Source organism: Bos javanicus, chromosome 11 (genome assembly GCF_032452875.1).
Source record: "Bos javanicus breed banteng chromosome 11, ARS-OSU_banteng_1.0, whole genome shotgun sequence".
In the NCBI taxonomy this organism is placed as follows: domain Eukaryota; kingdom Metazoa; phylum Chordata; class Mammalia; order Artiodactyla; family Bovidae; genus Bos; species Bos javanicus.
Genome location: NC_083878.1, coordinates 91,998,233 through 92,026,183, shown reverse-complemented (window position 1 = coordinate 92,026,183; position 27,951 = coordinate 91,998,233). Strand labels below are relative to the sequence as shown.

Genomic DNA, 27,951 nt, shown 5'->3' with positions numbered 1-27,951 from the left:
CCTGAATGGAGATGGGCTTTAAAATAGGTTTCATAATATTATTACACCTGTTCATGCCTCACCACCCTATTTGTCCAACTAAAGAGCATTGCATCCCCTGGTTCCACCACCACTGCCTTTTTACCCTCCTTCTGATGGCCCCCAGCTTGGAGAGGTTCTCACAAAGAGAGAATCCAGAAACTTCCCTATGTGAGTAGTGAAGATAACTTCTGAATAAAGTTTCAGTTCAGTTCAGTTCAGTTCAATTGCTCAGTCATGTCCGACTCTTTGCGACCCCGTGAATTGCAGCACGCCAGGCCTCCCTGTCCATCACCTACTCCCGGAGTTCTCCCAAACTCATGTGTATCGAGTAGGTGATGCAATCCAGCCATCTCATCCTCTGTCGTCCCCTTCTCCTCCTGTCCCCAATCCCTCCCAGCATCAGGGTCTTTTCCAATGAGTCAACTCTTCACATGAAAGAAGAGTTGACCAAAGTATTGGAGTTTCAGCTTCAGCATCAGTCCTTCCAATGAACAATCCAGGACTGGTCTCCTTTAGGATGGACTGGTTGGATCTCCTTGCAGTCCAAGGGACTCTCAAGAGTCTTCTCCAACACCACAGTTCAAAAGCATCAATTCTTCAGTATTCAGCTTTTTTCACAGTTCAACTCATATCCATACATGACCACTGGAAAAACCATAGCCTTGACTAGATGCACCTTTGTTGGCAAAGTATTATCTCTGCTTTTGAATATGCTATCTAGGTTGGTCATAACTTTCCTTCCAAGGAGTAAGCGTTTTTTAATGTTAGGTCATTAGTTCAGTCGCTCAGTTGTGTCCGACTCTTTGCAACCCCATGAATTGCAGCACGCCAGGCCTCCCTGTCCATCACCAACTCCCGGAGTTCACTCTGACTCACGTCCATTGAGTAGGTGATGCCATCCAGCCATCTCATCCTCTGTCGTCCCCTTCTCCTGCCCTCAATCCCTCCCAGCATCAGAGTCTTTTCCAATGAGTCAACTCTTTGCATGAGGTGGCCAAAGTACTGGAGTTTCAGCTTTAGCATCATTCTTTCCAAAGAACACCCAGGACTGATCTCCTTCAGAATGGACTGGTTGCATCTCCTTGCAGTCCAAGGGACTCTCAAGAGTCTTCTCCAATAACACGGTTCAAAAGCATGAATTCTTTAGTGCTCAGCTTTCTTCACAGTCAAACTCTCACATCCATACATGACCACTGGAAAAACCATAGCCTTGACTAGATGGACCTTTGTTGGCAAAGGAATGTCTCTGCTTTTGAATATGCTATCTAGGTTGGTCATAACTTTCCTTCCAAGGAGTAAGCGTCTTTTAATTTCATGGCTGCAGTCACCATCTGCAGTGATTTTGGAGGCCCAAAAATAAAGTCTGACACTGTTTCTACTGTTTCCCCATCTATTTGCCATGAAGTGATGGGACTGGATGCCATGATCTTTGTTTTCTGAATGTTGAGCTTTAAGCCAACTTTTTCACTCTCCTCTTTCACTTTCATCAAGAGGCTTTTTAGTTCCTCTTCACTTTCTGCCATAAGGGTGGTGTCATCTGCATATCTGAGTTTATCGATATTTCTCCCGGTATTCTTGATTCCAGCTTATGCTTCTTCCAGCCCAGCGAATACAGTTTAACTATAAGTAAATTTTAATTTCCTCTCTTTTTTCACAATGGATGATTAACATGATCTACCTTTCATTTCACTGACCATCCCTTCTACAGTGTTCAATTTCTAACATTTTTATTTCAAATATAGTACTTTTAAGGTTCTAGTTTTTAATTGCTTTCATTTATTTGCTGATTCCTATCTGTTCATTCATTTTGAACAAGTTGTCCATTAAATTCTCAAACTTTTTTTTTTTTTTTTATAAAAGCTGCTTTAAAGTCCTTATTTACCATTTCCAATGTTTGAGTTATATTGGGGTTAATTTCTTGTCAGTATGTGTCACATATTCCTGTTTCTTTGCATGCCTAGTAACGTTTTAAAAATATATATCTGGCATTATGGATGACATGTAGAAGTTCTGGATCTGTTATTTCCCTCTATAGAGTGCTGATTTTTGTTTGGACAGTTAGTTAACTGATCTGGACCTAAATTCCAAAATGTATTTCTACTGCAGGAGGCATCAGTTGAAATTACTCAATTTTTATAGCCTTGTAAATGTTGCTATTTCCTGGAGAAACTAAAGTCTTTCCTATGCATGGACAATTAAATTGTCATCCAACGTTTTGGTAAGAGTTTCTATGCCAACTTTGGGGTACCTCATTCTGTGTATCCCTTTTTCTGGGATTTCCCTATGCTTTTCAGCCTCCTTTACAACTCTATCCTCTGACTCTTCAAGTCTTTCTATGTGAGTTCTAGCCACCTAGCTCTATGTGAATTGAGGGATAACCTCAAATGAAAAGCTCTATAAATGTGCATTTTGCCCAATAAACTTCCCTCCTTTCAAGGATTGGCATATTTTTAGTCCCTCTCATTTACCTTCAGACATTGATAATTTTATTTAACTTTTTCTTTAAATTTAACCCAGAGCATATGACTCATATAATATATGGGAGCATTAGTCTGGTATAACCTATTCAGTTGTGATCCAAAAGAGATTCTAATTCTGCACTAATTTAACTTAGTTATCCTCCTTCACCACCTTCTTTTTTTCTCCTAGGAAGAACTGAAATCAACAGAAAATCTCTAACATTGATACAGCTTTTATTTTGTATATGAATCATGTATAAAGTGAAAGTGTTAGTTGCTCAGTCGTGTCCAACTCTTTGTGACCCCATGAACTGCATCATGCCAGGCTTCCCTGTCCTTCACTATCTCCTGGAATTTGCTCAAATTCATGTCCATTGAGTAGCTGATGCCATCAAAGCATCTCATGCTCTGCCGTCCTCTTTTCCTTTTGCCTTCAATCTTTACCAGCATCAGGGTCTTTTCCAATGAGTTGACTCTTTGTATCAGGTGGCCAAAATATTGGAACTTCAGCTTCAGCATCAGTCCTTCCAATGAAAATTCAGGATTGACTTCCTTTAGGATTGACTGGTTTGATGTCCTTGCTGTCCAAGGGACTCTCAAGAGTCTTCTCCAGCACCACAATTCAAAAGCATCAATTTACCAAGTGTTAGTCACTCAGTCATGTCCAACTCTTAGAGATCCCATGCTGTAGCCCTCTAGGATCCTCTGTCCATGGGATTTCCCAGACAAGAATAGGGGAGTGGGTAGCCATTCCCTTTCCAGGGGATCTTCCCAATGCAGGGAGTGAATCTGGGTTTCCCACATTTCAGGCAGATTCTTTATCATCTGAGCCACCAGGGAGGCCCTGAATCATGTTGTATTATTTCAGGTAATTGTAAACCATTGGTGAACAATAATGGCTTCCTTATTCTTTTTTTGAATGGTATATTATGATGAGCCAGAGATTTTCTAATTTTGATAAAGTATACTTTATCATTTTTTCAGCTGTTGTTTTCTGTCACCTAAGGGACATTTATCTACCCCCAAATTACAAAGATATTCTCCTATGCTTTTCTCTAAAAGCAAAATACTCTCTGACATAAATCACAGCAGGATCCTGTATGACCCACCTCTGAGAGTAATGGAAATAAAAGCAAAAATAAACAAATGGGACCTAATTAAACTTAAAAGCTTTTGCACAACGAAGGAAACTATAAGCAAGGTGAAAAGACAGCCTTCAGAATGGGAGAAAATAGCAAATGAAGCAACTGACAAAGAATTAATCTCAAAAATATACAAGCAGCTCATGCAGCTCAATACCAGAAATATAAATGACCCAATCAAAAAATGGACCAAAGAACTAAACAGACATTTATCCAAAGAATACATACAGATGGCTAACAAACACATGAAAAGATGTTCAATATCACTCATTATCAGAGAAATGCAAATCAAAACCACAATGAGGTACCATCTCACGCCAGTTAGAATGGCCACTATCAAAAAATCTACAAACAATAAATGCTGGAGAGGGTGTGGAGAAAAGGGAACCCTCTTACACTGTTGGTGGGAATGCAAACTAGTACAGCCACTATGGAGAACAGTGTGGAGATTGCTTAAAAAACTGGAAATAGAACTGCCATATGACCCAGCAATCCCACTGCTGCGCATACACACCGAGAAAACCAGAATTGAAAGAGACACATGTACCCTAATGTTCATCGCAGCACTGTTTACAATAGCTAGGACATGGAAGCAACCTAGACGTCAATCGGCAGATGAATGGATAAGAAATCTGTGGTACATATACACAATGGAATATTACTCAGCTATTAAAAAGAACACATTTGAATCAGTTCTAATGAGGTGGATGAAACTGAAGCCTATTATATAGAGGGAAGTAACTCAGAAAGAAAAACACCAATACAGTATATTAATGCATATATGGAATTTAGAAAGATTGTAACAATAACCCTATATGCGAGACAGCAAAAGAGACACAGATATAAAGAACAGACTTTTGGACTCTGGGAGAAGGTGAGGGTGGGATGATTTGAGAGAATAGCATTGAAACATGTATATTACCATATGTGAAATAGATCACCAGTCCAACTTCAATACATGAAATAGGGCACTCAAAGCCAGTGCACTGGGATGACCCTGAGGGATGGAATGGGGAGGGAGGGGAGGGGGGTTCAGGATGGGGGACACATGTACACCCATGGTTGATTCATGTCAATGTATGGCAAAAACCACCACAATATTGTAAAGTAATTAGCCTCCAATAAAAATAAATAAAATAACTTTTTAAGAAAGCTTGTGGCTTTAGCTTTTATGCTTAGATCTGTAATTCACATTGAATTAACTTTTTGTATGGTGTGAAATACACACAATAACATTGGTGAGTTGCAAAATTTTGGAGTGAGAAAAGCCAAATACAACAAGTGAATCAGTATAGTTCTATTTATGTGAAGTTTTACAGCAGGACTAGCTCAGCTATGGTAATAGAATCAGAAAACCGGTTTCCTGGGTGTGGGAAGGTAGTGACTCCAAGGGGCACAGGAAATGTTTTGGGAGTTATGGAGATGTTCTATATCTTAAAGAAGTACATGTACATTTGTTACAAATCCAATGAACTGTACACTTACATTGCATATGTTTTACTTTGTTTAAATTATACACCAGTTAAAACTGTATTATGAACCTTTAAAAAATCCCCAAGGAGAGAGAAACTTAAGTCATTTTTTTTAGTTGGACAAAAGCTAGTCCCCTGGTAATGACAAAGAGAAGCTACTGGCATATAAATTGTTACAGTAACAATGTCTAATTCTTTCATCATCAAAAGAGAATTTGATGACATCATCAATCACAGGAGACTGAAATCATAAACACACAAACTGGAGGGCATCACAGAACCAATACTAGGTTATCTGATTCATGATTTCTCAAAGATCTCAAAATGTTCTACCTGAAAACTGTCTAGTCTCTTAGGATTCTCTACATGAATTCCCAAACCGCTATACCATAAACATCGTCTCTGAGAAGAGCTGTATAAAATTCCTATGTAATCATTGTGAAACAAAAGGTAAGAGTTTGTCCTTAATGTCAACAATTGAGTCATATCTAGTTCCTTTTCTGTACGCACAGGATTTCATATTCCTTAGATTAAGTATTACAAAGGAGTTTTGTAAACCTGGCTCACATTCCGAGGTCAGTATACAAATAATCTAAAAATGATAGTTTAGCCACCAGCCAGTGATCTGAATCAATTTTATATTCAAATACTTTTGAGAAAGAGCATATATTTTATACTGTTATTGGTCCTATCACCTTTCTTAGAATGATCTTCATAATACTGTTTAATTAAAATAATTCCTTTATAACTATACAACTTTTTAGAGTCCAATTAAGTATTTTCATAACAGTCTCTTTCTCTGACACCCACCCTGTGAGTTAGGCTTGGAAGTGGCTTTTATATTTTTCGTTTCTGTAGGAAAAGCCCTTTGTACTTCAGAAAAGACGTAAGTTTTAAGATCTCTTGTATTAAGGCCAGCTTAGGCCAGCTAATGTCCTAAGTCTTTGGGCAGCTAGCTCAAATTGTGTTTCTACTGACTTTACATTTTCATACGGGGAGATATCCAAGGATCAGAGGTGCCTTACACCACCCCAACCAATGTCTATTACTTCATTTATTACAATTTCAGTCATGGAGATGCAGGATTCAACGCAGCATACAGTGTACATTCTGCTTTATTTAATCTAGTTTTACCTGTTTTCTTTTTATTCCCAGGACAGAATGAGATACCAAAGGAAAACAATTCAAGGGTTATTACTTTTACTGTTTCTGTGGACCTTTCAGAGAATGTATCATTTCAGGTAACTTTAAAAAAATTAATGATATTTTATCTCATGTTGGTAAAGGATCTAGTGTATTCAGAAAGGTGATAAATTCTCCCCCTGAATGAATCATCATCCAAATATACCCAATTATATCCAAATATATTAGCATAAACATAGTCTTCAGCATAAAAGTTCTTTGTTTCTAATGTGATCAAAGGTAATGTAATTTCTGTAGGTCCATATGTGCATGGAGAAGCAATGTTAAGCTACCAAGAAAGTTACCATGGAATTAATGACAGTGTAATGTTAGTACATGTTGTAAACTGGCCATTTTTACATGGGTGGCATTAAAAAAAAAGTTCCTAATATTGGTGACTTCACACATTAAGTGTGGTATTTGCCCTCCACATATTTGAGCAAGTAGAGAGATTTCATTGGAAATTAGGAAATTTCATTTTTTCTTTTGCTTGGTTTCTTTGGCTGTGCTGCACGGCTTTTGGCAGTGAAAGGAGAGTCCTAACCTTTGGACCATCAGGAAATTCCCACAAATGTCATTTTTTAAATGTTATTAAGCAAGCTTCTCTGTCATTTGTATCTCAAATAATTACTTGTTTTTTTTTTTTTTTTCGATGTAGCATGCAGTCATAATTGTAATGATTTTTATCATGTTTATTACTGTATCTCTAAAACCAATAATGTATTTGGCATCTAGTGTGTGTCTTAGTCTATTTAAGCTACTTTAACAACATTCCATAGACTGATTGGCTTATGAACTACAGAAATTTCTCACAGTTCTGGAGGTTGATAAGTCCAGGATCAAGGCACCAACCGATCTGGTGTCTGTTGAGGATACATTTTCTAGTTCATACACAGCCATCTTCCCAATGTGTCCTTCAGTAGCAGAAAAGTCTCTGCCACGGGGTCTCTTTCCCAAGGACATCAATCACATTCATGAGGGCTCCATCCTCATGATCTAATCACCTCCCAAAGGCCCTACCTCCTAATGCCATCACTTTAGGAGTTAGGACTTCAACATACAAATTTGAGGGGCATGCAGATATTTCATATATAACATTAAATGTTCATTAAATATTTGGTAATATTAGATAACAAAATTAGGTAATAAAATGAATGGGTTTATAGGGATATAAGTCCTGGGTGTTTATTGGTAGGACTGATGTTGAAGCTGAAACTCCAATACTTTGGCCACCTGATGAGAAGAGCTGACTCATTTGAAAAGACCCTGATGCTAGGAAAGAATGAGGGCAGAAGGAGAAGGGGACGACAGAGGATGAGACGGTTGGATGGCATCACCAACTCAATGGACACGAGTTTGGGTGAACTCCGGGAGTTGGTGATGGACAGGGAGGCCTGGCGTGCTGTGGTTCATGGGGTTGCAAAGACTCGGACACTACTGAGCAACTGAACTGAACTGATCTCTGTCTGCTGGCTAAGTTGCTTCAGTCATGTCCTACACTTTGTGACCCCATGGACTATGGCCCGCCAGGCTTCTCTGTCCATGGCATTCTCCAGACAAGAATACTGGAGTGGGTAGCCAATTCCATCCTCCAGGGAATCTTCCCAACCCAGGGACTGAACCTACGTCTCCTGCGTTGCAGGCAGATCCTTTACCACTGAGCCACCAGGGGAGTCCCAGGGAAATAACTCTAGTTATATTAAATGTGGAAACCCTTTATATAAGTTTGAAATTAATACAATGCTTTTCATTTATTCTAAGCACAAAGAAATTACAGAGGATGTATCAGTGCTGGTAAGTCTTTATCTACAAATAGGCTATGACTTCTTTGAAGACTAAAGTAGTTGGAGGGCAATGGACTATGTGCAAGTCCTTGGCAGGGTAAACCAATAGGCAGGGCAAACCAAAGCAGTTTTACAAATTAAGGTATTTACAAGTGGAGATATTTGTTTAAGGTCAGAGTTCCAGTAGTCAAAGAAAGAGCAGACTGGCAGGGTGCTATCTCTGATAGAGGAGTGAGACCTGGTTAAAGGAAGTGTGTTATAGAAGCCAGAAGCCAGAAGCTAGCCTACAGGAACCCTGGATCTTTTAAAGCTCTGGGGAAACACATGGGAGTTGAGTATTGGCTAAAACACTCCCAGTTATTAATCACATACCACCCGAAAAATCATGCCATCAGAGTGTGTGCAGAGAGGAAGCTTCCTCAAAGTTTGTCCAAGGTTCAGTATCATAAGATATTCCTTTACTTCTCCCTGTGCTCACGGGAACACACACAGTGAAGTGAAAGCAACTTTCCTTTGTGTTGCTTGCTGTCTTCAGGGTCCTTGTCTCTCTCATGGTTTCATGATTGCAACATCCCCACTAAGACCAAGACTCCATATACTTGGGTGAGCTGTGCTGTATGTGAAAATTATAAAGAAGGTTTTCATGTACCAGGCAGAGTATGTTTTCTCATGGCTAGCAGGGCATTGGAACTCTCCATCTCCTGAAAAAAGCAGGAAAATCCCAGCAAAGGTGTGAACATTCAAGGAAAGCCTGCTACAGCAGATGCTGGGAGAAAGAGTGGATTAAAATGCTTTCTGCCAAACTGTATTCAGTGCAATACAACCTAACAATCATCCTCTTATTAATATTGGCTCTCCTTAGCATCAAGAGTCTACAGCTGTAGCATAGTAATACTTATCATCCAAGGCATTGTTACTGATGGAAGCAGTGCCTGGTAGAATGTCACATCTCAGCCACATTCCAACTTTGCAGTTACGCCCATCTGTGTACATAGGCACAAAGACAATCTCATGACATATGACTCAGCTCCACAGCTGCCTAATCCCCTTATCTCAGCCCAGAATCAGCTCTCCCAGGATGTCTTAGCAAGAGTGCCATAGAGCTTTTATGAAAGAGGAAAAGCAAGGGCTTAGGAACAATTGCTGGTCTTTTCACCTACTATGTGACTATGGACAAGATAATAAAAGCTGTTCTTCAGTTTATTTCTTAGGAGTGGATTGAATTAGATAATACTTAGGAAAGTATTCAATAAGTATTAATAAAAGAAATCTAAATGTATCTGGCAGATTAGGGAATACTCCCCTTAAGAAGGGATATTTAAATGAGACCTAAATGCTATGTGGGAATTAGCTGGTGGAACCTGTGACATGTTTAAGGGACTAACAAAAGGCCAGTGAGTCTGAAAAACTGTCGATGTGGGGCTAGGTAGGAGAGGTGGGTGGAACAGTGTGAAGGGTCAGATCATGCAGAATATCGTGGCTCTATAAGGAATATGGACATGATCCTTAGGACAGTGGGAGGCCACTGGACATTGTTAAATAGAATAATGATTGGTAACATTGGAGTTTCAAAAACATGTTATTGGAAGCAGAGTGGAAATGGAGCAGTGAATCAGTTGAAAAGGGAAAATGCAGGGATAAGCAGAGGGCAGCACATCTCTAATTACATGGATAGAAATATGAAGGAAGGTTCATTATATTGTTCTCTTTACATTTGTGTACCTTTTCAAAGGTACACCAACTTTTAAAAAGTGAACAGTGAGGCCAATGAGCAGGCTTTGGTAGCAGCCCAGACAAGGAATGATGCTGACCTGAAGTCGTGTGTTAGCAGGGAATGGAGATAAGGGATGCATTTGAGATGTTTTGGTAGTAAAACCATCAGGGTTTAATGGTGGGTTTGATGTTGGGATTCAGAAAGGCTCTGAGTGGAGAATGACTCTCATGTTTCTGCCATGCAAATCCAAGCAGATTCAGTGAGTTAAGGCAACATACAAAGAGGACCTACTTTGGGGAAAAGATTATGATTTTAAACGTCTTCCTTTGGTAGCATCTGTGCAAATTCAAGTAGAAGACTTCAGAACACAGTTGGGTATACTTAGTCTTAAATTTATGGGAGAAGTATCATTATATATAAGAACTCAAAGCCACAGAAAAATGCCCGGAAGATTGTCAGTTGAGCAAACAGAGAACATAAAAATCCTTCTGAGGATAATGATCACATCAGGGCTTCTGAGCAGATAGGATATTTAAGGCTAACTTTAGGTAGAAAATAGGAATATATTTTAATTGTGGTAGAAGTCACTACAGGTAAATTTGGGGATGAGGTTGCAGAAAGTTGAGGGAGCTTCCATCTGATGACTGCCATTTTCTATGTGAATTAGAAGATTAGAATGAGAACTGTGGGAACAGATAGACTCCTGGGAAGCACACAGAATTACTCTCAGGGTGGAAATCATGATTTTTCCATGCCACAACCATCAAAGTTCATTATTAATTTTCTGCTTCATGCTTATTTTGAATTTTACATCTGATAATACATCTCAAACCCTATACATATTATGTGACTCTTTGCATTATTTTTCCTAATAGGTCTGAGAATACTCAAACAGAAGAATTAAAGCTATCAGACTGGTTTTTTCCCAAGTAAGAATTCCAAATCTAATACGTATGAGATTAATCCATAGACTGCTCAATAGAAATTAACAGATGGCAACAATACTGTGACTGGCATTCCAAATGTTGGAGAGCACGTGGATCTTTGATGGTTATTTTAACAAATAAGCAGTAGCTGAGATCAACCGGAAATGGGCATTAGGACCTATGTCCTCCATGAGTGAGAATTTAGATGACAGAAACACAAAGGATCCTAGAATGACTGAGAGTCACAAATGTAAGGGTACACTTGAGATCGGTTGGTTGTTTCTCATTTCACTAATGAGAGAACCAAAGCCCAAGTCAGGTGGGTGGGCTGTCTGTGCACTTCCTGCTTTAATACAACAGCTTTCTTCTGGCCTCTCTGACTCCATCTTCTTACTCTATGCACCTGTCTTTCACCTTGATGCTGTAGATCTGAGGACCTTTCTTAATTAAAACTTTGAAAGGAGACATCCAGTTATTGGATAATGATCCATGACTCATCCTCCCATAATATCACTACATTTGTCAGATCTAATCAGATCATACAAAGCATACCAGCTATTTAAACAGAGGTTTTAGTATAAAGAATTGCTGATTACCATATAGTCATTAAGGGGCTTCCCAGGTGATGCTAGTGGAAGAACCTGCCAATGCAGGAGACCTCAGAGATGTCAGTTCGATCCCTGGGTTGGGAAGATCCCCTGAAGGAGGGCATGACACTCCAGTATTCTTGCCTGGAGAATCCCATGACCAGAGGAGCCTGGCAGGCTACAGTCCATGGAGTGGCAAAGAGTCAGACATTTCTAAAACAATTTAGCACCCATGGATAGCCATAAAGTCATTAACTAGGTAACCTGAAAAACTGAAAATGCAACTCTAAGGTGTCATAGAGGTAACAGCCACAGGAAGTAATTATTTTCCCTGGTTCTGAAGAAACAAAAGGAAGGGACTGGAATTATTACACCTTAAAAACTTGGAGACAAATCTCACAGGGCTTAAACTCCGCTGCTGCTCACCTGGTGCGGGTGCCTCTGAGCTCCAGGGAAGGCTCTTGGGGCAGAGAACCAGCCCTTCTAAGGAGGAGCACGGCGAGACTGGTTTCGCACGTGTTGCAAAAACTGAAAGTTGGATTCAATTGCTTGGGAAAAGAACTGCTATTGCTGTGGTAAAGATGCATTGCTGGAATGGGACTTGCAGGAAGAGGATGTAGACAAGAAGCCCACAGGAAACAGAAAAGAGCAAGTTTCTTCTTCCTCCAGACTTGTAATTTCCCTCCAATGCCCTCTATTAGTACAGCCTAACAGGGTGCCCATTGGCAAAGGAGAAATGATTTGCAGTGTCCCAGCTCAAAATAATAAAGCAGGGTATACTGTGGTGGGTTTAACTATGAAAGACAATAGCTTAATAACTGATACAGCATCCCCCTAATAAGACAGGTAAGTTATAGCCTCATAATTCAAGGTACTGATCAATCACAACAGGTGAAAAAAGGACAAAACCACATAATCATTTAAGTAGATTCCAAATCAGTTCAGTTCAGTTCAGTTCAGTCGATCAGTCGTGTCCAACTCTTTGTGACCCCATGAATCGCAGCACGCCAGGCCTCCCTGTCCATCACCAACTCCCGGAGTTCACTGAGACTCACGTCCATCGAGTCCGTGATGCCATCCAGCAGTCTCATCCTCTGTCGTCCCCTTCTCCTCCTGCCCCCAATCCCTCCCAGCATCAGAGTCTTTTCCAATGAGTCAACTCTTCGCATGAGGTGGCCAAAGTACTGGAGTTTCAGCTTTAGCATCATTCCTTCCAAGGAAATCCCAGGGCTGATCTCCTTTAGAATGGACTGGTTGCAGTAGGCTACTTTTAAGTTTCGATCGCCATTCCTTTTTTTTGGTGGGGGTGGGGGGTGGGGGGCGGTGTTTAAACAGCAGAGATTTATTTTCTCCCATTTCAGAAGGCTGGAAATAGAAGATCAAGGTGTTGGCAAGTTTGGTTTCTTTTGAGGTTTCTCTTCTTGACTGGCAGCTGCCTGTCTCCTTGCTGTGTCCTCACAGGGCTTTTTCTCTGTGTATACATCCCTGGTGTCTCTTACTCTTCTTAAAAGGACACCAGCCCTTTTGGCTTTGGCCCCGTCTTTATGACCTCGTTTAACCTTAACCTGTTAGTTGCTCAGTCGTGTCTGACTCTTTGCAATTCCATGGACTGTAGCCCACCAGGCTCCTCTACACATGGAATTCTCCAGGAAAGAATACTGGAGTGGGTTGTCATTCTCTTCTCCAGGGGATCTTTCCGACCCAGGTATCAAACCCGGACCTCTTGCATTGTAGGCAGGCTCTTTACCATCTGAGCCACCGGGGAAGTCCCGTTTAACCTTAATTACCTCTCTAAAGGCCCTATTTCCAAATATTCAGACTGGGGTTACACCTTCAACACATGAATCTGGAGGAGACATTCAGTCCACAACAAGCTCTAAAACAGCTAATAGAATCTTTCTCTTGCTGCATGTCAACTCCTATTGCATTTTTCATTTTTTTCATTGATGATCATTAAAGCCGAACACATTTTCATATGAACATTGGCCACTTGGACATTCACTTTTGTAAACTGCCTGTTTATATCTCTTCTCTTTATCCCACACAATGGATTGTCTTTTTCTTATAGATTTGAATAGACATAATATAAAAGTCACTATTTTAATTGTTTGAAAATGTACAATTTGGGGCTTTCCCGGTGGTCCAGTAGTTAAGAATATGTCTTGCAATGCAAGGGAACTTTTTAATCCCTGGTGCACAAAGACTCCACATGCTGCAGAGCAACTAAGCCCGTGGGCCGTAACTACTGAGCCCGCATGCTGCAACTTCTGAAGCCCGCAGAGCCTACAGCCTGTGCTCCACAGCAGAGGAAGCCACTTCAATGAGAAGGCCGTGCGCCACGGTGAAGAGTAGCCCCTGCTCACCATAACTAGAGAAAAGCCTGTGCAGCATCCACGACCTAACAGAACCAAAAATTTAAGTAAATAAGTCTTTTAAAAATGTATAGCTCTAGCTGTCAAATTCCAGAATATCTTCATTATAGCAAAAAGGAATCTCTGCCCATTAAGAAGTAACTTCTCATTCCCCGCTCCTTGACAAACACTAATCTGCTTTCTATCTCTCTGGACTTGCCTATTCTGGACATTTCCTATGACGGGAGCATAGTATGTTTTGTTATTTTTTTAAATGTCTGACTTCTTTCACTTTGCATGTTTTCAAGGTTCATCTATATTGTAGCATCTATCAGTATTTCATTCCTTTTCATAGCTGAATAATATTCCATGGTATGGATATACCACACATCCATTCACCAGTAAATGGATATTAGGTTGTTTCCACTTTGGGGCTATTGTAAGTAATGGTGCTATAAACATTCATGTACAAGTTTTAATTTGAAATCATACTTTCAGTTCCCTTGGGTATATATCTATAAGTGGGTTTACTGGGTATATGGTAATCCTAAGTTAAACTTTTTGAGAAACCACCAAACTCTTTTCCATATAGTTACATCATTTTATGTTCCCATCGACAATGTATGAGTGTTTCAATTTCTCTGCATCCTTTCCAACACTTGCTATTTTTTGTTTTTCTGGGTGTGTGTGTTTGTTTTTGCTTATGTTAGGGCCATTCTAGTGTGTGTGAAATATCTTATTATAGTTCTGATTTACATTTCTCTAATGACTAATGATGTTGATCTTGAGATGTCTTTGTCTGGCTTTGGCATCAAAGTAATATTGGCCTCATAGAATGAGTTAGAAAGTTCTATTTCTTTGGAAGACTTTGAGAATCTAATTGGTGTTAATTCTTTAAGTGTTTGGTAGAATTCAGCAGGTAAACCATCTGATCCTGGGGTTTCTTTGTTAGCAGATTTTCAATTACCTTTACTTGTTATAGGTCTATAAGTTTTTCTAGTTCTTCTTGAACCAGTTTTAGTAGTTTGTGTATTTCTAGAAATTTATCCATTTCATCTATAAGGTCTATAATAATGTCCCCATTTCCGTTCTTGATTTTAATAATTTGAGTCATCTCTGATTTTTTCCTGGTCAGTTTAATTAAAGGTATGCCAATTTCATTTATCTTTGCAAAGAATCGGCTTTTGATTTCATTCCATCATTTTTTTCTCTATTCAGTTCTCTCTACTCCAGTCTTTATTATTTCTTCTTTCTGTTGGCTTTGTTTTTCCCTCTTTTTTCCAGTCTTCCCCTTTTTTCCCCTTAAGGTAGAACGTGAGGTTATTAATATGAGATCTTTCTTTTTTAAAACATGGATGTTTATAGCTATACATTTCCTTCTGAGTACTGATTTTCACTGTCTCCCGTAAGTTTTAGCATGTTGTATCTTCATTTTTATTGATCTCAATTTATTTTCTAATTTCCTCATGATTTTGGAATTTTTTGTTTTTGTTTTTTTTTCCCTTATGATTTTTTTCCTTTGGCTCATTGGTTGTCTAGGTGGGTTGTTTAATTTCCAGGTGTTTATGAATGTTCTAGACTCATTTCTGTTACTGATTTCTAATTTCATTCCATTATCATTGGAAAAGATAGTTTGTATGTTTCCAGTCACTTTAAGGTTATTGAGATTTGTCTTATGTTCTAACGTGAGATTTATCCTGGAGAATATTGCATGTGTATTTGAGAAGGACAGGCATTCTGTTGTTAGATAAAGTGTTCTGTGTGTGTCTGATTCATTCTTTTGCCTGCTCAAATCTTCTGTTGACATCCTAAAGTGAATTTTTTCCTTTCAGCTATACACGTCTCAACTTCAGTATTTCTATTTCATTTGTTTTTTATAATTTGTATCTTTATTAATATTCTCTATTTGTTAAGACAATGTTCTTCTGGTTTCCTTTAGTTCTTTGCCCATGGCTTCCTTTAGCACTTTAAGCATATTTTAAATGGTTGATTTAAAGTCTTTTTAGAAAAACTCAGTCAATGCCTGGACAGTTCTCATTTATTTGTTTTCTTGTGAATGGGCTGTGCATTCTTCTTTATTTGGATAACTCTTAAATTTTGGTTAAAAACTAGACATTTTGAGTATTATATTTTCTCTGGAAATCAGATACTTTTGCCTCCTCAGAGTTTGTTGTTCTTATTTGCTACTGGTTGTTTGGTTTTGTTTTTCCCTTTTTTTTCTAGTTTTCCCTCCTTTCCCCTTAAGGTGGAAGGTGAGGTTATTAATATGAGATCTTTCTTTTTTTATGGTTGTTTGTTTAGTGGCTTTTCTAAACTATTTTTTTTAAAGACTGTATTCTTTGTCTGGTTTGGTCTCAGAAGTCTCTGAGCTACTCTTAGGTTGTAGCCAGTGAGTTGTTTGACAGAGATTTCCTTAAAGTGCCTAAAACCTGAGAGATAGAGGTGTTAGAGGGCAGAAGGAGGAGGAAAAGGAAATTAAGGAGGAGGAGGAGAAGGAGAAGAAGAAAAAAACAGAAAAAAAAGGAAAACAAAACAAAGAGAAGAAGATGATTACATTCTTTAAAGACTGGCTCTGTGTTTGGGCCCCTCTTCAACACAGCCCAGTTGCTTATAACTCTGCCTTAGCTTTCACTTCTTGTGTGCCTTGAGCCTAAATACCAGTCAGAGGTAAAAGCCTAGGATCTTCACAGGTCTTTTCTGAACATTCGTTCTGCCCTGAACATGTGCATGGATTTCTCAGTTCCTTGTTCTGTGTGTGTCTGATTGACCCATGGGATCTTGTCAAAGCCCTTACTTCCCAAAGAACTGTCTTTCAAATGTTTCCTCCCCAGACTTTCAGCATATATAGTGTTTAACTGAAATCTTTTGACTCAGGTGAAAGGGGCTTGTTCTTTTACAACTTTTTTTCAAGGAATACCCTCCCATTCAATTCTTAGAGAATGTTAAGTACAAGAAAAAAAGCACTATGAGTCAATCCTTCAAGGAACTCTCAGGTAGCTTAAAAAGATAAACACAATCGCTGGGAATTAGATTCACTCTTCTACTCTCTGAGTCAGATACCCACACTGAGAACATAACATGGTTTTGTCTTTTCAATGCCATTGTTATACTAGGAAGAGCATTGGTGCAAGGCTGGGTTAGAATACCTCAAAGGTTTTCTAGTCCTACCATATTGAGTCTTTTTTTTTTTTTCTTTTTGAGATAACTTTTGCTTGGTTGCTCTAAATCTTTGGCTATCTTCCAAAGTTCTGACAAAGTTGATTCTGACAGTATGCAGCAATGTTAACACTGGCAGCATTTCAGATTATGAAAACTGGGAAGTTCGTTTTTTAAAATATTGCTTCTGAAAAGAATCAGTGTCCATAGCTTAAGACAGTAGATCTTGTCCAACTGTAAGAGAAATTGTTACTTTGGGCTTTGGGTGACATTTCAACTATGCATCCTCAAAGATCTTGGAACAATAATATAATCAGTACATGTACTTTTGTAATCATCTCACCCTAATGATGCAGCCATGAAATTAAAAGATGCTTACCCCTTGGAAGGAAAGTTATGACCAACTTAGACAGCATATTAAAAAGCAGAGACATTACTTTGTCAACATAGGTCCGTCTAGTCAAGGCTATGGTTTTTCCAGTAGTCATGTATGGATGTGAGAGTTGGACTGTGAAGAAAGCTGAGCACCGAAGAATTGATGCTTTTGAACTGTGGTGTTGGAGAAGACTCTTGCAAGTCCCTTGGACTGCACAGAGATCCAACCAGTCCATCCTAAAGGAGATCAGTCCTGGGTGTTCATTGGAAGGACTGATGTTGAAGTTGAAACTCCAATACTTTGGCTGCCTGATGCAAAGAGCTAACTCATTTGAAAAGACCCTGATGCTGGAAAAGACTGAGGGCAGAAGGAGAAGGGGATGACAGAGGATAATATGGTTGGATGGCATCACTGACTCAATGGACATGACTTTGGGTGAACTCCGGGAGTTGGTGATGGACAGGGAGGTCTGGTGTGCTGTGGTTCATGGGGTTGCAAAGAGTTGGACATGACTGAGTGACTGAACTGAACTGAACTGAGCCATTTCTGATAAACTATTTCTTCAGTTTATCGTGCCATCAAGGCTCTGGGTTAGAAATAAGGAAATACTGCAATCAGACATAGGCTTTATACATTAGCAATATCTACTACAATTTTATTAAAAGTATTTTGCTCATAATTCTTATATCTTCCTTACAGTGCCATAAATCACTCAAACATAACAACTACCAGTTGGGCAGCTCCAGTTGTGTGGCATGGCACTTATGATGAAGTGGTGCTGGAAAATTATTACGCAAATCATAAAATTACTGTGGGGTTAACTGTGTTTGCTGTGGGAAGGTAGGTATTGCTGAATGACCTTTATATTCAAGTGTTTTATTTTAGAAAATGCGAGATTATCAATAATATACCTCAAGAATTTAGAAAAAATAGAAAAAAATAAAACCAAAGAAAGCAGAAATAAGGGAGTAATAAAGGTGAGAGCAGAAATCCATGAAATTGAAAACAGAAAAGTCTTAGAGAAAAATCAATGAAACAAAAATGTGGTTCTTCGGGGGAAAAAAACCCCCAATAAAATCCATAATCACCCAGGAAGACTAGCCAAGAAAAAAAAATTAATGCAAATTACAAATGTCAGGAAAGAAACAGGATATATCATCTCAGACCTTGTAGACTTTAAAAGGATAATCAGGAACCACGATAACATTCTCTACATATCTGACAATTTAGAGGACATGGACCTTAAAAAGTACAAACAACAACAATTCACCCAACATGAAACAGATCATTTGAATAACCCTATATCTATTGAGGAAATAGAATTCATAATTTAAAAAATTTTGCTAGCTGGTGGCTCAGCTAGTAAAGAATCTGCTTGCAATGCAGAAGACCTGGGTTCGATCCCTGGGTTAGGACAGTCCCCTCGAGAAGGGAACAGCTACTCACTTCAGTATTCTGGCCTGGAGAATTCCATGGACTAGATATAGTCCATGGGGTCACAAAGAAAGTACTTTCAACTTTCAAAGTCCTCAGGCGCAGATAGTTTCATCAGAGAATTCTACCGAATACTTAAAGAAAAATTAACATCAATTCTACACAATCTTTTTCAGAAAAGAGACTAGACAGGAACACATCCCAAATCATTTTATGAAGCAAATTCTGCCTTGATATCAAAATCATACCAAAAAAAAAGTATTAAGTTGAACAATACTTATCACTCATTAAAATGATAAAGTTATCAGCTTTATAGCAACTTGCTATTAAATATTGATAGTAATTTATTGTTTAATAAAAAGAACACAGAAAGAGGAAGAAAGGGAGGAGGAAGGGAAGACTCCTTACTGAAGAACTTTCCCATGACCTCCTCCCGAGACTCACTGTGGTCTCTTCAAGTTGCTGCCCCAGCATCTGTAACAAGATCCTGGGGAGTGACCCCATTCGGGGCAGTGCTTCTACCTTCAGGACACAGATGGAGTTTCTGGTTCCTTCCTACACCCTCCTGAATAGAATACAGGGTCTTGGAAGGGTGTACTGTATAAGGGAAGGGGCACTGAAACCACAGCCTCAGTAACCTCACCATGAAACCCCCACTCTGTTTTAAAGAACCTCTGAAAGCTCAGGAATAAATAGCATCAATTTCCTCTGAAATTAGGAGTATAGATTGGACTGAAACTAGGAGGATAGATTTAAAGTATCTATATGGAAATTTTCAACATGAATATCTGCTACAGGAATGAACAATTAAGCCAATAAAATAAAATGGAAAAATGCCATACAAATTTTAAAGACTTTCTATTTATTGACAATAGCACTGTAGACCTGTAGGGAAAGACTTCCATAAATGATGTTGGAGAAAATGTCAACACAGGAAACCTGAAATTGTACCTCTATAGCATATCATGCACAAACATACAAACATCAATTACTAGGTAGTTTGAAGACCAGTAGTTAAAAGAAAAACTATATCTCATGAACTCAAGATAGAAAAGGATTTATTAATCAAGACATGGAAACTACTAATCATAAAGGAAAATACTGATAAGTCTGACTGCTTAAAATTAACTTCACCTAATAAAAAAATCAGAGAAACACAAACTGAAGGCCATTTTACAAAATACATGGTCAGGGTCATGACCAAAAAGAAGAGAAATTGACAGAGTGGAAGAGACTAGGGAGACTAGAAGAGACTAGTGACTGAATGCAGTGTGTGTTCTGGATTGGATCCTGGAAACTGAAAAGGTCATTAGGGAAGAAGCTGATGAAAATCACATAAAATCTGTGGATTAGCTAATAGTATTTTACCACTGATAATTTGCTAGTTTTGACAAATGTACTATGGTTATATATTACTATTAGGGGAAGGTGGGTAGAGAATATGTGGGAACTCTGTAATATATCTGCAACTTTTCTGTAAATCTAATGCTATGCTAAGCTTCAGTTGTGTCTGACTCTTTGCGACCCTATAGACTGTAGCCTGCCAGGTTCCTCTGTCCATGGGATTTTCCAGGCAAGAATACTGGAGTGGGTTGCCATTTCTTTCTCCGGGGGATCTTCCCAATCTAGGGACTGAACCAACATCTCTTAAGTCTCCTGTATTGGCAGGCAGGTTCTTTACCACTAGCACCAACTGGGAAGCAGGCCTTGCTAAGATCCAGCATAGTAAGTCTAATAGCATTCCAACATAGAAAACATTTTAAAAATTGGGGGAAAAAATGTTTGCCATTGTAGTGACAGTAAGTTTTTTTTTTAATTGTACATGCCTGATATTAAGCTTTTGATTGATTGCTGAGACATCCATTTTATTTATTTATTCATTGGCCACATTGTACAGCTTGTGGGATCTTAGTTCCCTGACCAGGGAGAAAACTTGGGCCCTGTGCCATAAAAGGGCAGAGTCATAACCACTGGACCACCAGGGAATCCCCTGAGATATCCACTTTAAAGACATCCATCTCAAATAAAAATATTGCTTACTAGCTAAACAACTAGATAAAGAGCCAAGTCACCATACCCATGAAATCTTCCTTTTAGAAAGTCCTGAGTGATCTGATCTACATAAATGACCACTTGCATGACCCCGTTTTTCCCCCTCCCTTGCTTTAACTTCCGCTTTTACGTTTAAAACTTATCAATAGAGTGAACTTGCAAAACCCTAGGCACCCCACCCTCAACCCAGTAAAGGCAGAACCCTAGGTGCTTTGTGTTTCTCTCTTTCTCTCTCTCCCACCACTTCTAACTTGTGACCTCACTGTGTGGCCCCAGGCATGCCACGTATCCTCTAGGATTTGTGATTAATAAAGCTTATTTTCTCAAAGTTCCCTATGGTTGTTGTTGAGGTGCTCCTTGAGATTATAATAAGAATGACAAAGACTGGTCCAGCCATAATGTAGGCTCTGGTGATGTCTGGTGGGAAGTAGGGATGTCTTACCACAAGTAGTAGGGACTCCAGTGAGTGCCCCCAGGCACTCCTAGCCGATAACATCACTGTCAATAGGTGGAGACTGACACAAAACAGCCCCATACCACATCATACACAAAATTTAACTCAAATCGATAATAGGCTTAAATATGAAAGATAAAACAATAAAGCTACTATAAAAATATATAGGAGAGTATTTTCACTACTTTGAGGGGGCAAAGATTCCTAAAGTATGACACAAAAGCACTCACCATAAAAGAAATATGGATAAATATGGACTTTGGATTTGAGTTGCTAGCTTCCAGCTCAATATAATATTTTAAGTGATATTTTTTCATAATGTACCTAATAATTTTAGATACTCCAAACTAGAGTTTTCTCCTGACTCCATCTGTTGTATTTCTTAAGACTCTGACCAATATACAGAACTTATTTCTAATGACCATGTAAGCTCATTTGAACAAGTCACATATATTACCTTTCCTTTTTTGAATTTACCTGAGCCTATTTATTACTATAAGAATCCTTAACTGGCTGGAGAGATTGGAAATGAGAAGGTTTGCCTTCAGCCCAGCAATCTTAGCACCATATTAAAGGGCATAGGGCAAAATAATAACCGCAGTGCTGACAGTGGGCACAAAGCATGTCACCTCTGACTTTTTATGCAAAACTAACTACTCTAAGTAAGCCACAGGCATCAATAACTGCTCTTGCAATGACCTATGACCTTTCTTGCCTACAGCCTCTAAAGCAAGTCCCAGCTGCTCTGATAACCCTGAAAATTCAGGCTTTTGTTTTGTGCTGGGCACGGTTCAGTTTTCTGATCTCACCAAGTTTCATTCCCTCCCATGAGAAATTCCTCTTTTCTCCTATGATCCATAAAACCTCACCATGTAGAGGAAAGGCAGACAATTTCACTTTTACACTACTTAAATACAACTCAAGAAGCATATCTAATGTTTGGTTCCTTAGTAGCATTTTTTGATAAAACTACAGTAAGTGTAATTTAAATAGTATGTGTTTCACTAACATACAAGAAGATGAACTTAATTGCTTCTTATTTACTTCACAGATACATTGACCATTATTTGCACACATTTATAGCATCAGCTGATAAATATTTTATGGTTGACCAGAAAGTCATCATTTACATCCTGACAGATAACTTCTCTAAGGTGCCTTGGGTACAGCTGTCTCCCCTCCGAACGCTGAAAGTCTTTGAAATAAAGCAAGAGAAGAGATGGCAAGACATCAGTATGATGCGCATGAAGACCATCAGTGAACATGTTGTGGATCACATCCAATATGAAGTTGACTTCCTCTTCTGCATGGATGTGGATCAAATCTTTGTAAAAAAATATGGACTGGAGACTCTGGGGGAGTCTGTAGGTCAGTTACATGCTCATTGGTATAAGGCAAGTCTTACAGAGTTACCTTATGAGAGGAGTCAGTTATCAGAAGCATATATACCTATTGGTAAGGGGGACTTTTATTACCATGCTGCTGTATTTGGCGGTACTCCCATTCAGGTTCTCAATATTGCTAAGGAGTGCTTCAGAGGAATCATGAACGACAAGAAAAATAACATTGAGGCAGTGTGGCATGATGAAAGTCACTTGAACAAGTATTTTTTCCTCCATAAACCCACTAAAATCTTGTCACCAGAATACTGCTGGGATCATCTTGGTCCTAATAGAATTGAGCGTACCACTTTCAAAATCTTTTGGGCTATTAAAAATTATGACTTTCTTAGACAGTCAGTGTAATTTTATAGTCCTTCCTTTGTGTTGCTGAATTTAAAAGCATCATTTTGTCTTGTCTTTAAAAAATTAGTACTTGACAAATTTTAGCACCATAAAAATAATCACTAATAGAATGACAAACTCACCAACACAGTTATAGTCATACTTTTCATCACCTTTCTTCTTGAATCATATAACATAGGATATAGCAGTAACAGAATGAATATATTGACATCAGATGGAAATATAGTGTTCTCATATCTTGTGTGAATTTTGAGGAAGTATATTTTTGGATCACATTGGACAAAATAGAATCTTTCAGGAGAAAATAAAATCTGAAATATTTCCACTGATCCAGCTAGATATATATTTCTTATATTGCTTAAGGAAAGGGATAATCTAGGGGTATGGATAAGGGAAATTGGTGCAACTATACTAATCTACTCTCTATGTAAAATTTTGAGGACATTAAAGCTGCCACCAGATGGGCAGACAGTTACTTAGAAAACTGGGTTATTCAAAACTGTTTTTTTTTTTTCTTTTTAACTTTTTAGTTTGTATTGGGGTGTAGCCTATTAACAATGTTGTGATAGTTTCAGGTGAACGGTGAAGGGACTCAGTCATACAAATAGATGTATCCATTCTCTCCTAAACTCCCCTCCCATCCAGGCTCCCACATAACATTGAGCAAAGTTCCATGTGCTGTACAGTAGGTCATTGTTGGTTATCTATGTTTAATATAACAGAGTGTACACGTCCATCCCAAATTCCCTAACTATCCCTTCTGCCCTTCCTTCCCACCTGCAGCCATAAGTTCAAAATGTGTTTTAAAACTACAAAGCTATCTGTTGTAAAAACTAATAAGGAAATTTTAAATATAGAGAGAAAATTGAAACTCTTCCTATATTCTCCTTTTGAAAATCTATCACTTGGGGGGGCGGTCCTAAGATGGCAGAGGAATAGGACGGGGAGACCACTTTCTCCCCCACAAATTCATCAAAAGAACATTTGAATGCTGAGTAAATTCCACAAAACAACTTCTGAATGCTGGCAGAGGACATCAGGCACCCAGAAAAGCAGCCCATTGTCTTCAAAAGGAGGTAGGAAAAAATATAAAAGATAAAAAGAGAGACAAAAGAGGTAGGGATGGAGATCCGTTCAGGGAAGGGAGTCTTAAAAAAGAGAGAAGTTTCCAAACACCAGGAAACACTCTCACTGGTGAGTCTGTGGCAAGCCTTGGAACCTCAGAGGGCAACACAACTGGGAGGAAAAATAAATAAATAATTAAGCCCCACAGATTACATGCCCAATGGTAACTCCCAGCGGAGAAGCAGCGCAGACGCCTGCTTCCGCCACTAGCAAGCGGGGGTGGGCAGGGAGGCGAGGGCTGCATCGCTTAGAGTGCAGACTGGGTCTGAATGCCCGGAGGGCAATCTGAGGGAACTAACTAATAAACCAGACTGTGGGATAGCTACCCGGCGAAAAGCCCTAAACTAAAACACTGCCAGGCCTGCTCACAGCTAACAAAGGACTGACCAGAGCTAGCCGGCTGCTGACCAGCCCATCCCCCGCCAGACACAGGCAGGCGAGGGCAGTCCAAGCCAGAAGAGGGCAATCACGGCCCCAGAGAGGCATCGTCTACCACACTGCATGTAGGCTTGGTTGCTAACCAAGACTTCTTGGGATTCTGGATGGTTGACATTCCCCTGAGAAGGTGCGTCAGTTGTACACCCAGAAAACCGAGCGGCAGGGATGGGGGAGGTGATAAGTCGCAGCGACTGTGCTCGCCAAACACCTGGTCACCTGAGTGGTTCAGACCTGGGAAGGGCACAAAATGCAGGCCCAACCAAGTCTGCGCCTCTGAGGACTACCTGAGTACCTGAACCTGAGCGGCTTAGACCTGGGAGGTGCATGCAGCCCAGGGCCTGCCTCAGACAGTTCCCTGCAGAGCAACCTAGAGCCTAAGCAATATAGACAGGGAAAGCACACACGCCGTGAGCGGGGGCAAACCCAGTGTGGCCGAGACACTGCGAGCACATGCCAGTGTTATTTGTTTGCAGCGTCCCTCCCTCCCCACAGCACGACTAAACAAGTGAGCCTTAAAAAGTGTCCACCACCGCCCCCTTGGGTCAGGGCGGAAATTAGACTCCGAAGAGACCAGCAAACAGAAGAAGTTAAAACAGAGGGAACCACCCTGGAAGTGACAGGTGCAATAGATTAAAACCCTGTGGTTAGCACCTACTACATAGAAAGGGGCCTATAGATCTTGGGAAGTATAAGCCAGATCAAGGAACTATCTGAAAATGAACTGACCCCACACTGTCCACAACAACGCCAGAGAAAGTCCTAGATATATTTTTACTATTATCATTCTTTAAATTAATTTTTTTTATTTTTAAGTCCTCTATTACTCCTTTAATTTTCATTTTTATAACCTATTACTTTGCAAAAAAAGACCCTATTTTTTAAAGCCAACTTCATATATATATTTTTTATAATTTTTGTAACTTAAAAAAAATTTCTTTAATATTGTATTTTTGAGAATCCAACCTCTACCCTAGATTTTTAATCTTTGCTTTTTGGTATTTGTTAGCAATTTTGTACTTTTAAGAACCCAATCTTCAGTACCCATTTTTACTTGGGAGTGAGATTACTGGCTTGACTGCTCTCTCCCCCTTTGGACTCTCCTTTTTCTCCACCAGGTCGCCTCTATCTCCTCCCTCCCACTTCTCTTCTCTACCCAACTCTGTGAATCTCTTTGTGTGTTCTGGACTGTGGAGAACACTTAGGGAACTGATTACTGGCTGGATCTGTCTCTCTCCTTTTGATTCCCCCTTTTAACTTCCTGGTCACCTCTGTCTCCTTCCTCCTTATTCTCTTCTCTGTGTAACTATGTGAACATCTCTGAGTGATCCAGACTGTGGAGAGCACATAGAGAAGTGATTACTGGCTAGCTTGCTCTTGCCTCTTTTGATTCCCCCTCTTCTCCTCCTGGTCACCTCTATTTCCCTCCTTCTTCTCTTCTCCATGTAACTCTGTGTACCTCTCCAGGTGTTTCTCACTGTGGAGAAACTTTTCATCATTAACCTAGATGTTTTATCATTGGTGCTGTATAGATGGAGAAGTTTTGAGGTTACTGTAAGAATATGACTGAAAACCAGAGGCAGGAGGCTTAAGTCCAAATCCTGAGAACACCAGAGAACTCCTGACTTCAGGGAGCATTAATTGATAGAAGCTCATCAAATGCCTCCATACCTACACTGAAACCAAGCACCACCCAAGGGCCAACAAGCTCCAGAACAAGACATACCATGCAAATTATCCAGCAACACAGAAACATAGCCCTGAGCTTCAATATACAGGCTGCCCAAAGTCACTCCAAACCCATTGGCATCTCATAATTCATTACTGGACACTTCAATGCACTCCCGAGATAAGAAATCCAGCTCCACCCACCAGAACACCGACACAAGCTTCCCTAATCAGGAAACCTTGACAAGCCACCCGTCCAACTCCACGCACAGCAAGGAAACTCCACAATAAAGAGAACTCCACAAACTGCCAGAATATGGAAAGGCCACCCCAAACACAGCAATATAAACAAGATGAAGAGGCAGAGAAATACCCAGCAGGTAAAGGAACAGGATGAATGCCCACCAAACCAAACAAAAGAGGAAGATAGGGAATCTACCTGATATTCCAAATAATGATAGTGAAAATGATCCAAAATCTTGAAAACAAAATGGAGTTACAGATTAATAACCTGGAGACAAGGATTGAGAAGATGAAAGAAAGGTTTAACAGGGACCTAGAAGAAAAAAAAAGAGTCAATATATAATGAATAATGAAATAAATGAGATAAAAAACACTCTGGAGCGAACCAACAGTAGAATAACGGAGGCAGAAGATAGGATAAGTGAGGTAGAAGATAGAATGGTAGAAATAAATGAAACAGAGGAAAAAAGAAAAACGAATTAAAAGAAATGAGGACAATCTCAGAGACCTCTGGGACAATGTTAAATGTGCCAACATTCGAATCATAGGAGTCCCAGAAGAAGAAGACACAAAGAAAGACCATGAGAAAATACTTGAGGAGATAATAGTTGAAAACTTCCCTAAAATAGGGAAGGAAATAATCACCCAAGTCCAAGAAATCCAGAGAGTCCAAAACAGGATAAACCCAAGGCAAAACACCCCAAGACACATATTAATCAAATTAACAAAGATCAAACACAAAGAACAAATATTAAAAGCAGCAAGGGAAAAACAACAAATAACACACAAGGGGATTCCCATAAGGATAACAGCTGATCTTTCAATAGAAACTCTTCAGGCCAGAGGGAATGACAGGACATACTTAAAGTGATGAAAGAAAATAACCTACAGCCCAGATTACTGTACCCAGCAAGGATCTCATTCAAATATGAAGGAGAAATCAAAAGCTTTACAGACAAGCAAAAGCTGGGAGAATTCAGCACTACCAAAACAGCTCTCCAACAAATGCTAAAGGATCTTCTTTAGACAGGAAACACAGAAAGGGTGCATAAACTCGAACCCAAAACAACAAAGTAAATGGCAATAGGATCATACTTATCAATAATTACCTTAAATGTAAATGGGTTGAATGTCCCAACCAAAAGACAAAGACTGGCTGAATGGATACAAAAACATGACCCCTATATACATTTTCTACAAGAGACCCACCTCGAAACAAGGGACATATACGGACTGAAAGTGAAGGGCTGGAAAAAGATATTCCATGCGAATAGAGACCAAAAGAAAGCAGGAGTTGCAAAACTCATATCAGATAAAATAGACTTTAAAACAAAGGCTGTGAAAAGAAACAAAGAAAGACACTACATAATGATCAAAGGATCAATCCAAGAAGATATAACAATTATAAATATATATGCATCCAACATAGGAGCACTGCAATATGTAAGACAAATGCTAACAAGTATGAAAGGGAAATTAACAATAACACAATTAAAGCGGGAGACTTGAATACCCCACTCACACCTATGGACAGATCAACTAAACAGAAAATTAACAAGGAAACACAAACTTTAAATGATACAATAGACCAGTTAGACCTATCTGATATCTATAGGACAATTCAC

The 27,951-nt window shown here is 39.3% G+C and overlaps 1 protein-coding gene across 2 annotated transcripts; it reads left to right on the top strand.

Annotated features, from left to right (window-relative positions):
• The first annotated feature begins 5,236 nt into the window (after nt 1-5,236).
• Nucleotides 5,237-23,184, top strand: LOC133257488 (N-acetyllactosaminide alpha-1,3-galactosyltransferase-like). 2 transcript variants are annotated; one of them, XM_061433391.1, is made up of 6 exons: nt 5,243-5,544; nt 6,250-6,335; nt 8,038-8,070; nt 10,650-10,703; nt 17,870-18,010; nt 22,162-23,184. In XM_061433391.1, exons 2-6 carry the CDS (start codon nt 6,256-6,258, stop codon nt 22,853-22,855), a joined length of 1,002 nt encoding a protein of 333 aa, XP_061289375.1. In that variant the 5' UTR covers nt 5,243-5,544; nt 6,250-6,255; the 3' UTR covers nt 22,856-23,184. The 2 variants fall into 2 exon arrangements, with proteins under 2 accessions (XP_061289376.1, XP_061289375.1); XM_061433392.1 differs by lacking the exons at nt 8,038-8,070; nt 10,650-10,703 and having other exon boundaries at nt 5,237-5,544.
• The last annotated feature ends 4,767 nt before the right edge of the window (nt 23,185-27,951 follow it).